The 17,518-nt window shown below is 44.2% G+C and overlaps 2 protein-coding genes across 4 annotated transcripts in view; one reads left to right on the top strand and one right to left on the bottom strand.

Annotated features, from left to right (window-relative positions):
• The window catches only part of PTAFR (platelet activating factor receptor), a 566,600-nt gene extending 562,535 nt beyond the window's left edge, over positions 1-4,065 (bottom strand). The window contains exon 1 of the mRNA XM_050932357.1: positions 4,044-4,065. The gene's annotated coding sequence lies outside the window, so the exon portion shown is untranslated. The remainder of the gene's footprint in view (positions 1-4,043) is intronic.
• The window catches only part of KDM1A (lysine demethylase 1A), a 157,012-nt gene that overhangs the window by 100,320 nt on the left and 39,174 nt on the right, over positions 1-17,518 (top strand). For all 3 annotated transcript variants that reach the window (XM_050932307.1, XM_050932305.1, XM_050932306.1), the window contains 2 exons: positions 2,369-2,480; positions 2,880-3,012. In XM_050932307.1, the coding sequence (XP_050788264.1) occupies positions 2,369-2,480; positions 2,880-3,012 (245 nt within the window). The remainder of the gene's footprint in view (positions 1-2,368; positions 2,481-2,879; positions 3,013-17,518) is intronic.

Consider the following 17,518-nt stretch of genomic DNA (forward strand, 5'->3'; position numbering starts at 1 on the left):
AACGAGTCAGTCATCCAGTTCTCTAATGGTGTTTGGTGTCCTGCAGCAGACACCAACTAGTACCCCATCTTGTGCTTTATCTGTTAGGACATGGATCTATAAGCATTTGGCATCATTTGCTTCTGAGTTGTTAGTGACACAGAAATAGGTAATGCCATTTTTGACAGAGTACTACTCTCCCTACCGTCTTGCCCATGCAATCCTTCCAGCCTCTTTGCTTAAGCTTCTTTCAATTGTATTCTTTGCTCAGCCTGAGCCCATTATCTTAAGTCCTCCTTGTGTTGAATGCCTTCATCTTTGTAAGGAAAGGCCATTCTCTATAAGCCAACACCAAAATTGCTCACGTCTTGTATTGTGAAAATACAGTTTCTGTAAATCTCTTTTCTTTTTCCACTGTTCATGTAGGTCCACAATAGATCATGTATCTAGGGAACAACTAAAGAATTGGATAACTAACTGCATTCCAACGTGTTGTGAAATTGCTTCTTGTGGTTCCGTATTTGTTTTGCACCTACCTGGGATTCACAGTTTGTTAGGTATGAAGAATATAGAATGTACGTCTCAAAATTACAGCACTTACTCTTTAAGTATAGAATGAATTTTCTGAGAATTTACAAGTCAATTGGTTAATTAGTTTAGGAATTAAAATTAATGGGTCCTTGTTAAGAAGCTCAGCACTCTTTTCCTAGATCGGAACAGAACACAGATGCTTCACACTTCTATTTTTTGTATTAATTTAGCACCTTAGAGCCCTTGTCATGGACCAGGACCTCACTGGGCTAGGTATTGTACAAACACTTGGCAGAGATTGTCCCTGCCCCAGAGAGCTTACAGCCTAAGCTCATTTATATAGTTAACTGAGTGAGATCTGACGTGGGCTACATTTGAAGAATTTATTTTCAGGATTATCGATTATATTTTCACCCATTCTTCATAACTGAAAGTTTCTCCTTCAACTGACGAATCATATTCTGCTAGAAAATTCCATATAAAACAGCTATTTTTCAAATTGGCTGACATCTCTCATTGTTCTCAGGGAATTGAGGTCATAACTTGTCCACAGTCGGGTGGGTCTCTTGAGAGGGGCATCTATCCTCCTTTGTTCTCGATGGGACAGAGGCTATAGGCAGGTCTTAGCAAAGATGGCTGCCCCTCCTCCCCCCTTTGGAAATAGTGGTAATCAGAACCATTTTGAATGAGAACACCTAAACTGAGGCCTGCTGTGGACATGCTCCCATTGAGAATAGTGGATGAGTTGTCATTTTAAGAGGGCAGTTCTCCATACATTTCTCTGAAGATTTTTATGCACCAGCCTCAGCTGACAGAAACTTTTAGATATGAAAAATAATGGTAGACAATACCATTAATCCTAAATCTTCCATTTCAAAAGCTGTCCAATTGTATCAAATCTACTCAGCAGAGAGGAGAGTAGGAGTAACTGGGCCAAGGATTGCCCCATAATAACACAAGGGGAAAAAATAATTAAATGTGTCTTTCAAATCCATTTCAATTTTGGACAAGATACACTGAAATGTCTCTCTCATGTTGATAAGGCATGGCATTGCTATAAGGGAAGATTGTAGGAGTGTACTATGTGCATTTCTTAACTCAGCATGTTGGGATTTTGGAGTTAAGGGTAAACTTAGAATTTCCTACTTTTATAATGCTTTATTTGGGAATTATTGTAGCATCCCAGTTATGTATTTTATCCTCAGTTACTTACATGTACTCTCAACCTTACTTCCGTCTTCAGGTAATTTGTCTGGGAATATAAATAGGTTTACAGCTTCAGTTCTAGAACATCTTGAAGCCTGTTCCCTCAGAATTTGTGGAGTTTGTAAAGCATGCTGTATGTAGATTCCTGTATCTAAGATCTACAAATACAAATCCTGTTCAGTGCAAACCTCCAGTTACCATTAATATTGCAAATACAGTCTAATGGAGGTAGGCTTCCAACTCATTACAAGTCAATGGGGTTTGAGTGCCAAATGCCTAGGCATATTTGAAAAATACTCAAAATCAGTTGTGTGCTTTGGTAAGGCTGTCCTAACTCAAGGCCACACTAACTAGTTTCCATGAAGAGAGCGTCCACTGTGGAAGTATTTAATGAAGGACAAAATGAAGGTGTTCTGAGTTCTGTACACTCCTGTATTGGCCTTATAGAACCATGCTCATCCCTCTTTCACCATGCTTATATCTAGAATTGCTGCTTGCAGGTAGGTGGTCAGGAATTTTGAGCTAGGGTTGTGTTCTGTTTGTGTTCTTCATATATCTATCGATGAAGACTGGGCTTTCAAAGGCAAACTTTTTGCTTTATTTCACTCACTGCAAAGTCAACTTTTTTCTTTCCCTTTTTATATTTTTCTAGTGATGTTTATTTATCATCAAGGGACAGACAGATACTTGACTGGCATTTTGCAAATCTAGAATTTGCTAATGCCACACCGTTGTCTACACTTTCATTGAAGCACTGGGACCAGGTACCTAATTAATAAATTCTTGAAAATAGTACTCATAGATTTAGCACATGCATTTCATTCTGACATGTTTCTGTATGTTGGCAAGCATTTCTAAGAGATTTAAATGTCATGTACCTCAGCATTATCCCTTCAACTCTCATTCTGGATTCTACAGGATATTAACAGAGAGTTCCAGAGAGTTCTGCAAATACCCAAACAGATTATAATTAATTTATACTGTTATATTTGTTATGGGAAAATAGTCTATACCAATTATTTTACCAGTAATACTAGGGATTTTCTTCTCCTAATTAAGTTAGGTACAGCACTTTAAGTGGAAAAGTTCTCCATTTATTTAGCTCTATACTGATTGATCTGTTTTGGTTATAAACTTATGTATTTTTATATATTTTATTTTAGGATGATGATTTTGAATTCACAGGCAGTCATCTGACTGTGAGAAATGGATATTCCTGTGTGCCTGTAGCCTTGGCAGAAGGGTTGGATATTAAATTAAATACAGCAGTTCGGCAGGTTCGCTACACAGCTTCAGGTAAATCAAGCTCTCTAACTTCATAAGTTGCACTACCAAGGAGCACTGTCCTTTGACAATTGCCTCTGTTCTTCACTCACAGGATTCATACATTCTTGACACCATGAGCACAGAGCCATAGAAAAGCAAGGCCTGTAGGGCTTGAACTATTTAGGAAGCTTTAACAGATTTACAAATAATAATTTTTGGTTGCTTGTTTCTTTAGTTGTGTGGGCTCTGCATCATGCTGCAATTTGAGTTGCTCATGTCCCAAGTACATCCTGACCTGTTGATTCCCATTCATAATGGGATTAAGGTAAATGCAATAAGGGGTTTTGGTAAGCATCCTAGCCTATGCCGGTTCTGACTATAGAAATTCAGTGGAAGAGCATTGTGCTACTCAGAAATGTCCATCACATTGTTCTCCAAGGCACAGTTCTGTTGGTGCAGGATGTGCTCTGTGGGCCTAAAATGAGACCAAGCAGCATGGGTAGAATCATAGGCTATGTCTATACTAAGGGCCTTACAGCAGCACAGCTGTGCCCGCTGCAAGGTCTTCAGTGGTAGCTGTGTTGGCGGGAGAACCTCTCCTGCTGACATAGCGCTCTCCACACAGGCGCTTTTGTCAGTCGGTGCATACCTCGACTGACAAAAGTTTTATCGACAAAAGTGCTAGTGTAGACATACACAAAGTGTTAGAAGGGACTGCAATGGTCATCTAGTCTAACCCTCTGCCAAGATGCAGGATTTGCTGTGTCTAAATCATCCAAGACAGATGGATATTCAGCCTTCTTTTGAAAACTTCCAGTGAAGAACCTTCCACAACCTCCGTAGGCAGTCTGTTCCATTGTCCTACTGTTTTTACAGTTAGGAAGTTTTTCGTGAGACTTAATCTAAATGTGCTATGTTGTAGTTGGAACCTGTTGCCTCTTTTCCTGTCCTCTGTGGCAAGAGAACAACCTTTCTCCATCCTTTTTGTGGCACCCTTTCAAGCATTTGGAAACTGCTATCATGTCCCCCCCTTAATCTTCGCTTTTCCAAACTAAACATACCCAGTTCCTTCAGCCTTTGCTCATATGACTTGCATTCCATCTCTTTGATCATCTTTATCGCCCACCTCTGGATCTTTTCCAGTTTCTCTACATCCTTTCTATACATTGGTGACCAAAATTGGACACCGTACTCCAGCTGGTTATCATTTAACCAATGCTGAGTAGAGCGGTATTATCACCTCCCGTGACTTGCATGATGTACATCTGTTTATGCAACCTAAAATTGCATTTGCGTTTCTTTCAGTAGCATTGCATTGCTGACTCTTGTTGAGGTTGTCCACCACAGCTCCCAGATCCTTCTCAGCAGTTTGCAACCCCCCCCCGGTAGCTTTATCATCTGCAAACTTGGTCAGTGTACTCTCTGTTCCTACACTCAGGTCATTAATAAAGGTGTTAAATAACACCGAACCCAGAACAGACCCCTGTGGAAACCCACCTGAGTCCTCCCTCCAGTTTGACATCATTCCGTTAATTACACTTTGTTTGCGGTTGTTTAACCAATTCTGTTGCCACTTAATGATAGTTCTATTGAGCTTGCATTTCTCCAGCTTACTTATCAGAATGTCATGTGGGACTGTGTCAAAAGCCTTGCTGAAATCCAGGTATATTATGTCCACAGCATTCCCCCTATCCACTTTTCAGTTACCCTGTCAAAGAAGAAAATCAAGCTGATTTGGCATGATTTACTCTTAGTAAATCCAGGCTGGCTACTAGTGATTACTCTTATATCCTCCAGGTTTCACAAATTTAGGGTTTTATACATTGCTTCCCAGGTATCAAAGTCAGGCTAACTGGTCTATAGTTCCCCGGCTCCTCCTTTTTACCCTTTTTTAAAGATTGGCACTATGTTAGCTCTTCTCCAGTCTTCCAGGACTTCTCCTATCATCCATGAATTTATAAATATTATTGCCAGTGGCTCTGAAATTTTTCAGTTAATTCCTTCAGCACCTTCAGGTGAATAGCATCTAGCCCAACTGATTTGAATTCATTCAAATTGGTCAGAAGATCTAACGTTTTCTTTACCTATCCTGATCTGCATCTCTTCCCCTTATTGTCTATGCTAACTTCACTAGTCATCCCATCACGTTATTTTTTGTGAGAAGGCTGAAGCAAAGTACACATTGAGCAGCTTTGCCTTTTTATCTTCCGTTAGCAGTACACCTTTTCCATTGAGTAGCGAGCCTACACCATCCCTGATCTTTCTTTTTTAGCTGACATATTTGAAGAACCTCTTCTTGTTGTCTGTAACATTTCTTGACAGTTGTAACTCATTCTTTGCCTTGGCTTTTGTGATTTCTGTACTCTTATGGAAGGTGTTTAAAGTTAACCTTTCTCATCTGACTTCTTGATTCTGTACCAATTCAAAGAATTTTGTGATTTCAAAGAGATACTTTGAGTTCTGAGACCTCTTTGGGTGAAATGGATTTTCCTGCACACTCAAAGCATTGTTCTGGAGAAACTAATGTTGGTCCCAAAGCATCCTTAGTTCCAAACCTGCCTGATCAAGCTGTCCCACTTTCCTCTGACGCCGATATCCCTCCCTTCCTGACGGGCAAGTAGCATAGTTCAAATCTGTTACCAAGCACTATACAGGGCACGGGATATGCTACAGATCTAGTAATGAGTCAGCTCAGATATGTCATGCTGATTCAAAAGTTCCAAGGATAGAGAGAGTCGTCCTTGGTTTCAGAGGTTCAGGTTCTGTGGCCTTTTCTTTGGCTATTATAAGTCTTCCTGTTATTTTTGAATCATAGAAGATTAGGGTTGGAAGAGACCACAGAAGATCATCTAGTCCAACTCCCTGCTCGAAGCAGCACCAACCCAACTAAATTGTCCCAGCCAGGGCTTTATCAAGCCGGGCCTTAAAAACCTCTAAGGATTGAGTGTCCATCATCTCCCTAGGGAACCCATTCCAGTGCTTCACCACTCTCTTAGTGAAATAGTGTTTCCTAATATCCAACGTAGACTTCCCTCACTGCAACTTGAGACCACTGCTTCTTGTTCTGTTGTCTACCACCACTGAGAACAGCCTGGCTCCATCCTTTTTGGAACCCTGCTTCAGATAGTAGAAGGCTGCTATCAAATCCCCTTGCGCTGAGGGTGGCTTTGGAGCTGGTGGTTTCCTCAGCTCCATTGCAGGTTCCAAGTCTGTATATGTCACTTGTTATCAGTCCTTTTCCTTCTGGGAGGAGAAGGCACTTGTTTCCAAGTGTAATGGAATACACTTTGCGTTCACACCCTAAATACTACTGTAATAATCTTTGTGCAAAATATGTCTGATAAAGTATCATTTAAAAGGTAATAACTTGCTGGTCAATCTCATAGTTGAGAAGTGTATGTAACAACATTGTTTGCAAAGTTATAGAATTCCTCTGTATGATGATGTTAGCACATGTTCCAAAACCCACAGTCCTTCCCAGGCAGAAGTCATCAAACAGGCCTGTCCTGAGCAAAGGAATGTGTGTTTGACTTAATTTGCATTTTCACAGTCATCAGGCAGAAAGAAGGAAGGTAGCATACACAGGTGAAAGAACCCAGAGCAAGCATCCTTCTATCCCCAGTTGAGAATAAGGAGACTGCTTTTCAAAAGGAGTGAAGTTATAAAAAAGGAGGGGGCAGACACCAAGTTACTACTTTCTCCCTGTCCATCTCCCTCTTTGCACCTGAGAAGACAAAAGAAACAACCATTAAACTCTGAGCAAGGGGTTTGGAAGTCCTCGAAGCATGTGGTCATAAACTTAGCTTTGAGTCTAATATAGTTAATATAGTTTGAATCTAATATAGTATGGTTTGAAAACCGTTCCCAGAGAGTAATCATCAGTAGTTAACAGTCAAGCTGGAAGGGCCTATCAAATGGGGTGCTGCAGGGAGGGTCCTGAGTCTGGTTCTGTTCAGTATCTTCCTAAATGATTTAGGTAATGGCACAGAGAGTACAACTATAAAGTTTGTGGATGATGCCAAGCTGGGAGGAGTTGCAAGTACTTTGGAGCATAAGATTAAAATTCAAAATGTTTTGGACAAACTGGAGAAATGGTCTGAAGAAAATAGGGTGAAATTCAATAAGGAAAAATGCAAACTACTCCACTTAGGAAGGAACAATCAACTGCACACATACAAAATGGGAAATGACTGCCTAGGAAGGAGTACTGCGGAAAGGAATCTGGGGGTCATAGTGGATCACAAGCTAAATAGGAGTCAACAGTGAAGTAATTCTGCTTCATTCCAAGCTGATAAGACCTCAACTGGAGTATTATGTGTATTTCTGGGCACCACGTATCATGAAAGATGTGGACAAACTGGAGACAGTCCAGAGAAGAGCAAAAAAAAAAATTATTAAAGGTGTAAAAAACATGATCTATAAGGAAAGATTGAAAAAATTGGATTTGTTTTGTCTGGAGAAGAAAAGACTGAGAGGGGGACATAAGTTTTCTAGTACACATGATTTTTACAAGGGGGGCGGGGGAGATTGTTCTCATTAACCTCTGAGGATAGAACAAGAAGCAATGGGCTTAAATTGCTGCAAGGGAAGTTTAGGTTGGACAACAGGAAAAACTTCCTAACTGTCAGGATAATTAAGCCCTGGAATAAATTGCCTTGGAGGTTGTGAAATCTCCATCATTGGAGGTTTTTAAGAACAGATTAGACAAACACCTGTCTGGAATGGTCTAGTTATTATGTAGTCCTGTCTTGAGTGCAGGCGACTGGACTAGATGACCTATTGAGGTCTTCTACAGTTCTATGATTCTGTCATTTGTTAGGCACCAGAAAGTGTTTTATCTTTGTTTTTCTTTTATGCTTCATTACTTGTAGTTAATAAACTTGTTTTATTATTTTATGTAATCCAGTGTAGGGCTGTCAAGCTATTAACAAAATTAATCACTTGACTAAACAATAATAGTATAATAATTATTTTTGAATGTTGTCTACATTTTCAAATGTATTGATTTCAATTACAACTCAGAATACAAAAAGTGTATAGTGCTCACTTTATATTTATTTTTAATTACAAATATTTGCACTGTAAAAAAAGAAATAGTATTTTTCAGTTCACCCAATACAAGTACTGTAGTGCACTCTTTATCATGAAAGTTGAACTTACAAATGTAGAATTATGTACAAAAAATAACTGCATTCATAGAACATCAGGGTTGAAAGGGGTCGAGTCCAACCCCCTGCTCAAAGCAGGACAAATCCCCAACTAAATCATTCCAGCCAGGACTTTGTCAAGCCTGACCTTAAAAATAAAACAATGTAAAACTTACAAGTCCACTCAGTCGTACTTCAGCCAATCACTCAGACAAACAAGTTTGGTTACAATGTACAGGAGATAATGCTGTCTGTTTCTTGTTTACAATGTCACCTGACAGTGAGAACAGATGTTTGCATGACACTGTTGTAGCTGGCATTGCAAGATATTTACGTGCCAGATCTGCTAAAGATTCATATGTCCCTTCATGCTTCAACCGCCATTCCAGAGCACATGCATCCATGCTGCTGATGGGTTCTGCTCAATAACGATCCAAAGCAGAGCGGACCGACGCATGTTCATTTTCATCATCTGAGTCAGTTACCACCAGCAGAGGGTTGATTTTCTTTTTTAGTGGTTTGGGTTCAGTAGTTTCTCCATCGGAGTGTTGCTCTTTTAAGACTTCTGAAAGCATGCTCCACACCTCGTCCGTCTCAGATTTTGGACGGCACTTCAGATTCTTAAACCTTAGGTTGAATGCTGTAGCTATTTTTAGAAATCTCATATTGGTATCTCCTTTGCATTTTGTTAGGTCTGCTGTGAAGATATTCTTAAAATGAACATGTGCTTGGGTCATCATCCGAAACTGCTATAAAGTAAAATATGTGGCAGAATGTGAGTAAGACAGAACAGGAGACATACAATTCTCCCCCAAGGAGTTCAAGCACACATTTAATTAACTCATTTTTTAATGAACATCATTGGCATGGAAGCATGTCCTCTGGAATGGTAGCTGAAGCATGAAGGGGCATACAAATGTTTAGTGTATCTGGCACGTAAGTACCTTGCAATGTCGGATACAAAATTCCACACGAAAGCCTATTCTTACGTTCTTGTGACATTGTAAATAAGCAGGCAGCTTGTAAACAAACTTGTTTGTCTTAACGATTGTCTGAACAAGAAGTAAGATTAAGTGGACTGTGTTTTATTTTTGAGTGCAGTTATGTAACAAAATTAAGAGATTGCACCACAGTACTTCCATGAGGTGAATTCAAAAATACTATTTCTTTTGTGTATCATATTTAAAGTGTAAATATTTATAATAAAAATATCAAGTGAGCACTATACACTTTGTATTCTGTATTGTAATAGAAATCAATATATTTGAAAATGTAGAAAAACATGCTAAACATATTTAATACATTTCAATTGGTTTTCTATTGTTTAACAGTGTGATTAATTGTGATTAATTTTTTGAGTTAATTTTGTGAGTTAACTGTGATTATCGACAGCCCATATCCAATGTGTTTAATTTAGTGTCTGGGTAACTCCATTTAAGGTGGTAAGCCATTGTGTATTATTCCCTTAGAGCTGTGGGTCATGACCCCATTTTAATGCAGTCGTCAGGCTGGTGTTAGACTTGTTGGGGCCCGGGCCTCAAGCCCAAGCCCCACTGCCTGGGACGGAAGCCAAAGCCCAAGCGCTTCAGCCCTGGGCAGCGGGGCTCAGGTTACAGGCCCCCCACCCAGGGCTGAAGTCCTTTTGGCTTTATCCTTCCTGCTTGGGGTGGGGGGGCTCGGTCAGGCTCCGGCTTCTATACGACCCTCGTGGGTCGTATAGTAATTTTTGTTGTCAGAAGGGGATCACAATGCAATGAAGTTTTGGGAATCCCCACCTTAAAGAAATAATGGACTTAATATATTTGGACTGTCCAGGATAGGGCTAAGCAGTAGGTTTTGTACATTTTTGGCGGGGGAGGAGGGTCTGGGAATGGGGATGTGGTGGAGTCACCCCGGAGAAGTAACCGGGGCTGGTAAAAATCAGAGTGTAACTCAAGTGTGGCTGGTAGGTTGCAGTTACACAGAGACACCCGGAGTGTGACTTGCATGCTGAAAGGCTGTTTGTGAGCGGCCCAGGTAGGAGCTACTGTAGCAAGGCATTTTAAGGCACCTAAAGTTGCAGCGTAGTGGAGAAATGGCTGCTCCTCAATGTTCCCTCTAATTTTTTCCATCCATGTGCAGAATAAATTTTGTTATGTGCACTGAGGTATGTGCAGATGTGCACCACCGGTAGAGACAAAAGACCTAGATATAATATATATGTTTAAAAAGTTAAATAGGGATAATTACTCCATCCAGCACAGGTTAGGCATTTTAGAACTCACTACTCAAAGAATTAAATGTAACTGTAAGAGAAATAAAAATTATGAAATGCAGAGACCAGTCAAAACACTAAAATAACACACTTTGAAAGAATAAAATTACAGAGAATATATGTGCATTGCAGGAAAGTACCAAGAAGTAACAACAATAATACAATATGTGTTGGGAGTTAAGTGTGACACAGAGACAGTGTTTGTGAGAGACAGTGTGAGACACTGTGTGTATGTGTGTGTGACAGAGTATGACACAGAGACTGCGTGTGCGCTGGGTGCTGGGAACGTTACTGAGATGCCCTGCGCTGTCTCTTTAAGACACTCACTGAAAGTCCTGCTCTGATCTGAGCCCCTGTTGTCTCCCCTCCCGTGCTCTGCGGAGGAGGGGTTCATGGGGAGGTGGGGGAGAGTGTGCATGTGCAGGGCCGGTGCAAGGATATTTTGCGCCCTAGGCGAGACTTCCACTTTGCGCCCCCCTCCCTCTTCTCTCCCCCCGGAGCATCACTTATTATAAACTTTCAAAAATGAATACTGCATAATGTGGCATTGCTCATTAGAATTAATACAGAGAGGGAGGATTTGGCCCATGAAACAATAACTGTATTAAGATGTGGCCTGTGAAAAAGTTTGAGAAACCTTAACTTAAATTTCTTTGGTGACATGATGTAATATTCAGTATTGCCAACTTCAACCATTCAGAACTCATGAGCTGAGTCCCCACAAAATGACTCGATATCTGACCTATCAGTCGTCATCCCAAAGGAAACCTGCAAAACACTTTTCAAAAGATGAGCCTGGGAGCTTGAATTAGCCAGACCAGGGGTCGGCAACCTTTCAGAAGTGGTGTGTCGAGTCTTCATTAATTCACTCTAATTTAAGGTTTTGCGTGCCAGTAATACATTTTAACATTTTTAGAAGGTTTCTTTCTATAAGTCTATAATTAAACGATTGTTGTATGTAAAGTAAATAAGGTTTTTAAAATGTTTAAGAAGCGTCATCTAAAATGCAGAGCCCTTCCAGACCGGTGGCCAGGATCCGGGTAGTGAGTGTGCCACTGAAAATCAGCTCACGTGCCACCTTTGGCACGCGTGCCATAGGTTGCCTACCCCTGAGCTAGACATTGAAAATCATGATCTTCATAAAGATACTGGATTTATGGTTAATTACAACAATTTGCAACCCACTAATCTCCCCTTTTGTCCTGGGATTACAAGGGAGTTAATGTGCTACTTCACCTTGAATGGTCCCCTTGAATATGTGTTAACTCCTTGTGCTAAACTATCTGTTAGATCTAGTGTTTAGCTGTGACGCTGTTCGTATCTTTTCAGACCTGAAGAACTCTGTGTAGCTCGAAAACTTGCCCCTCTCACTAAGGGTATGGCTACACTTGCAGTTGTGCAGCGCTGGGAGTTACAGCTGTCTTCGTACAGCTGTATAGGGAAAGCGCTGCAGTGTGGCCACACCGACAGCTACCAGTGCTGCAGTGTGGCCACATTTGCAGCATTTGCAGCGCTGTTGGGAGTGGTGCATTGTGGGCAGGTGTCCCACAGAGCACCTCGTCCCATTTTGGCACCGTGGATTGTGGGAAGGGGACAGAAGGGTGCGGGTCATTCCGCTTCCTGTCCCAACGCCCCGTGGTGCATCGCTACACATCCCAGCAGTTTGGCGCCATTGTGAGTCTGCGCGCGATTTCTGTTAGAAATGGACCCCGACCTGCTGAGGACTTTGCTGATGAATGTCGTCAGCACATCACGTTTGGCAGTTGAGCTATTCCTTCAGCTCCAAAGTGACAGTGAGGAGTCTGACGATGATATCGATTCGCCTGACGCGCATGACAATAAATTGCTTGTGGCAGTAACGGACGTGCTCAGCACTGTGGAAACGCCGTTTTTGGGCTCGGGAAACAAGCACTGAGTGGTGGGATCACATCGTCCTGCAAGTCTGGGATGACGAGCAGTGGCTGCAGAACTTTCGGATGAGAAAAGCCACTTTCATGGGACTGTGTGCTGAGCTCGCCCCTACCCTGCAGCGCAGGGACACGAGATTGAGAGCTGCCCTGCCAGTGGAGAAGCGAGTGGCTATTGCAGTCTGGAAGATGGCAACTCCAGACAGCTACCGATCGGTCGGGAACCAGTTTGGAGTGGGAAAGTCGACCGTTGGAATCGTGTTGATGCAAGTTTGCAGGGCCATTAATCGCATCCTGCTAAGAAGAACCGTGACTCTGGGGAACGTGCAAGACATTCTGCATGGCTTTGCACAAATGGGTTTCCCTAACTGTGGAGGGGCGATAGATGGGACACATATTCCTATTCTGGCACCACCCCACCTGGCATCCGAGTACTTTAATCGGAAGGAGTATTTCTCTGTGGTTCTCTAAGCGCTTGTGGATCACCGTGGGTGTTTCATTAACATTTACACAGGCTGGCCTGGAAAGGTGCATGATGCACGCATCTTTCGGAACAGTGGCCTGTTCAGGAAGCTGCAGGCCGGGACTTTTTTCCCAGACCAGATCACAGTAGGGGACGTCGAAATGCCCATTGTGATCCTTGGAGACCCCGCTTACCTGTTAACGTCTTGGCTCATGAAACCGTATACAGGAAAGCTTGACAGGAGCAAGGACCGGAATTCAACTACAGGCTGAGCCGGTGCTGAATGACCGTGGAGTGTGCTTTTGGCCGTTTAAAAGGGCGCTGGCAATCTCTGTATGGGAAGCTAGACTTGGGGGAAAGCAGCATCCCTGCGGTTATATCCGCGTGCTGTACCCTCCATAATATTTGTGAAGGGAAGGGTGAAACATTCAGTCAGGAATGGACCTCCGAGGTTCAACACCTGGAGGCTGAATTTGCACAGCCAGAGAGCAGGGCTACTAGAGAGGCCCAGCACAGGGCTTCAAGGATCAGGGATGCCTTAAGGGAGCAATTTGAGGCTGAAAACCAACAGTAATGTTTGGTGCCTTGCACGGGAGTGAAGTGCAGTGGTTACAATGATTTGCAGTGCCTGTTTTTCCCTTGGGGTACAGTATGTTTCACTTTCCGCAATAATAAAAACTTTTAAAAGCCAAGAAATCATTTATTCAAAATACAGGACATAAAAGGGCAGGGGTTAGGGTGCTGGACTGTACAGTCAGAGGTTTGAATATGTCCTGCCTGGAGTGCTGTGCAATGCCTGCTGCACTTCAGGATTAATATGCTGCATGGTGATGGGGGTTGAGTGCATAGGGTAAGGGGTCGTAGTTCTCAGGGCTGGTAGGTGAACGTACAGGTGCTGGGGGCAGCTGGTGGTGGTAAGAACCAGGATGCTGGAGAAGGGGGTTTTGAGCAAACAATGGGGCACAAGGGAGAGAGCTTTGGGATGGTGGGGGGTTAGCACGGTAGTGATCTGCCTGCCTGGCTACGAGTGACCGCATACAGTCTGTTTGGCACGCCAGGAGGCTTATCAGCTGCTTTGTGCTTTTCTTGGTAGCCAATTCCTTTCTCCTGCTTTGTGTTTCCCTCCACTGATGCATTTTCTCTCTCCAGTCCTGCAGCCTCTTATTCTTTCTGGCATACTGATTCATAACTGCTTTGACCAAATCTTCTTTGCTTTTCCTTGGTTTCCTCCTCAAGTTCTGTGGCCTTTCAGCAGGCTGTGATAGGGCCGGAGGATTCAAGCACACTTAAAAAAAAACAGAAATAGAAACATTTATTACAGAGGCTGCATTGTTTATAATCACAGTGAAGGAGTTGGTAGACTATTTGTAGCATCATTTACACATAGCAAACATAGCACAGAGAGGCCACAGCAGAGAAGACATGGTGAGTAATGGGGAATGAGTGATTAATGAAGCCATGTTGCTGCCGTGACTCACCTGGGAAGGGGAGCTGCTTGAGTCAGGGCTCACTGGGGTTTCTGTGCATTGGGGAAAGCAGAGAGCAGCTGCGGGGGACCTGCACTGAACACTATCCCTACGTTTTCCACAGGATTTTATCCTGCCAGATATCTCGCTGCTGCGGGTTACCTAGGAAGAGCGGGAGGGTCTTCTACAGCAATGCGGATTCCGCCCTGGTCCCTGTGCAGCTTGCCTGTGTGCAGCAATGGTCCCCCCACCCCTCGCGGCACAGTGGCGCGGACACATTAGCCTGACTGGCACAAGGACCACGGTGGCTCTCCCTATAAACTTGCGCAAGCGCATTGCCCACACTCTGGCTGAAACTTTTGAAGAGATTACCGAGGCCGATTACCGCGACGTGATAGACCACATCAGTGGGCTATTCCACATCTAGGCATGCATGCATGCAGCCCTAACCCCCCCTCCTCTCCCGAAACATTTCCATCCTGAAAATAAAATCTGCTTACCGGGAACCCGCTCCTCTGCTTCTTCTTCACCAACAAGTTCCAGCTGCTGCTACTGGCTAGCTTCCTCCTGGCTTGAGAAGAGCTCCTGGCTGCATGCCTCCTGGGACTCCGGGGTGTCTCCCACCACCTCAGTAGCCTCGCTCTTGGTTTCCTCTACACCCTCCCCCTTCTCTCCCTGCTCTGAAGTGTCCATCGTGGTCGTCGGATTGGCAGTGGAGTCACCCTCAAGTATCACATCCAGCTCCTTGTAAAAACAGCAGGTCGTGGGGGCAGCACCTGAGCGGCAGTTTCCCTCATGGGCTTTGCAATAGGCACTCCTCAGCTCCTTTACTTTAACTCTGTACTGCACCGTGTCCCCGTTCATGGCCCCTTTCCAGCATGGACTTTGATATCTGGCCATAGGTATCATAATTTCTACGGCTGGAGCGCAGCTGTGACTGCAGCTTCCTCACCCCAAACACTGATGAGGTCCTGCAGCTCACAAGTGTTCCATGCTGGGGCTCGTTTGGGGCGTGGAGGCATGGTCAGTGATTGATTGATTGATTGCACTCCACAGCTGGCTGAGCAAACAGGAAGGGGATTTTAAAAATCCCCCGGGGCATTTAAAGGGCGAGTCACCTGAGCCCAGGGCAGTGGAGTGCGAAACGATGAGCAGAGTGGCTGAAAAGGTATGCTGGGATACCTCCTAATACCCTGGAGGCCAATAAAAGCGCTTTTGCTGGCCACACTTGATGAGCAGCGCTGCATCACCAGCGCTGGAATCGTTACACTCCAAGCAAACCAGGTGTACAGCCAGCGCTGCAGCCAGGGAGTTGCAGTTCTGGCTGTGCTTTGCAAGTGTGGACACAGAGTGAGTTGCAGCGCTGTAACCCCATCACCAGCACTGCAACTCTCAAGTGTAGCCAAGCCCTAACAGAAGTTGGTCCAATAAATGATATCACCTCACCCACTTTCTCTTTTAAATAATGTGGCAGCACAAGGGATTGTATAAAAATCATGTGTCCCTATAGCTAAACCCCATCACCTTCCTCCTTTTCAAGTGTTCATAGTAATACGTTCAATAACAGATTTGCAGATCTTTGATATCTCTACTTAAAAATGACCTGACAACTTTCCAACAACTGATGAAAAGTGCTTTTTTGAAATGTTCTTTATAAAATCGGCCCCTCCCATATGATTTCATATTGTAACGTTTGTCTTTAAGCTAATATTACTGAAACTTCTGTTTCTATTTGTCAAGTATCAGAGGGGTAGCCGTGTTAGTCTGGATCTGTAAAAGCGGCAAAGAATTCTGTGGCATCTTATAGACTAACAGAGGTTTTGGAGCATGAGCTTTCGTGGGTGAATTCATTCATCTGACGAAGTGGGTATTCACCCACGAAAGCTCATGATCCAAAACGTCTGTTAGTCTATAAGGTGCCACAGGATTCTTTGCTGCTGTTTCTATTTGACATTGACTCCGCTTATGCACACTATGTGTTTCTTACTTTACTGATCACTTCCTTATCTGGGAAGTGTGAAACCAACTGTCTTGGCATGATTTTCCTAGTTTTTTATAATCAGTTGAATTACTTTTTTAAATGTTAGCTCATTAATTTCTTGGTATGCTGTGGCTTTCTGAACAGTTTAAAGAGCAGGTTACATCATTGCAACTGGAATTGTTTTCTTCATTTAAACACTGCATATTAAAAAAGTTGAGGCATATTTTTGAAACTTATGTTAATGCAAATATCAAGTATTTAATCTTGTAACTTTTTAAATAGGTTGTTTTCTCATCGAAATCCCAGATTAATCCATACAGGGAAATACAGTTAGAAAGTCCAGGATTTGTTTGGTGTTTTTTGTTTGTTTTGTTTTGTTTTGTTTTGTTTTTGAGTAGTGGAGGTTTATCCTGTGCAACATCTGAGGAAGGGGACTCCCAGGGGTTGCAATTTACAACTCCCAGGTTCAGGTCAGAGCAGCAAAGTTTTCCTGCCAAGCCAGCCAGACGGTGATGCTCAGGAACATTTCCCAGGAACCTCACTCTGCTTGGTGGCCACGGTCCAGCAGCATCCCTGCTAGTCCTGCCCTGCCTCCCGCTGCTTCTCCCAGGGCAGGAGCCAACGCCGGGGTCCGGCAATCTGCGGGGGTCAGAGGCGGCGGGCAGCATCCGAGCACGCAGCCGCCTCCTCCCCGGGCTCCAGCTTTCCCGGCTCCCTGAACTACAGGGCCCGAAGCAACTTCCTGCTCCTCTCTCCTCCCAAAGCTTCAGCTGCTGCTGCACTGGGGAAGTGCCCGGCCAGGGGCACATGGGCTGGACAGCAGTGGGAGCCAGGAAAGTTGGAGCCCGTGGAGGAGGCGGCTGCGCACTCAGATGCCACCCGCCGCCACTGCCCCTCCCGGAGGGCTCCAGCAGCAATCTGCGGGGGACAGATGCGATGGGCGGCATCCGAGCGAGCACCCGCCTCCTCCCTGGACTCCAACCTTCCCGGCTCCCTGAACCGCAAGGCCCGAAGCAATTCCCCCTCCCCCCCACCCCCCTCAGCTCCAGCTGCTGCTGCACTGGGGAAGCGCCTGGCCGGGGGCGCATGGGCTGGAGAGCTGCGGGAGTCGGGAAAGCTGGAGCCCAGGGAGGAGGCAGCTGCACTCTTGGATGCCGCCCGCCGGCTCTGTCCCCCACAGATCGCCAGAGCCCTCCAGCAGGGGCAGTGGCGGCGGCGGCAGCTCACACGGGGGCGAGCCGCAGAATCTGAGCGCGGTAAGGGGGGGACCGGGGGGTGTGCCTGGCCGGACTGCAGCCTGGCACCCCCGAGGGGCTCC

This window comes from Gopherus flavomarginatus, chromosome 22, assembly GCF_025201925.1.
Source record: "Gopherus flavomarginatus isolate rGopFla2 chromosome 22, rGopFla2.mat.asm, whole genome shotgun sequence".
Lineage (NCBI taxonomy): Eukaryota > Metazoa > Chordata > Testudines > Testudinidae > Gopherus > Gopherus flavomarginatus.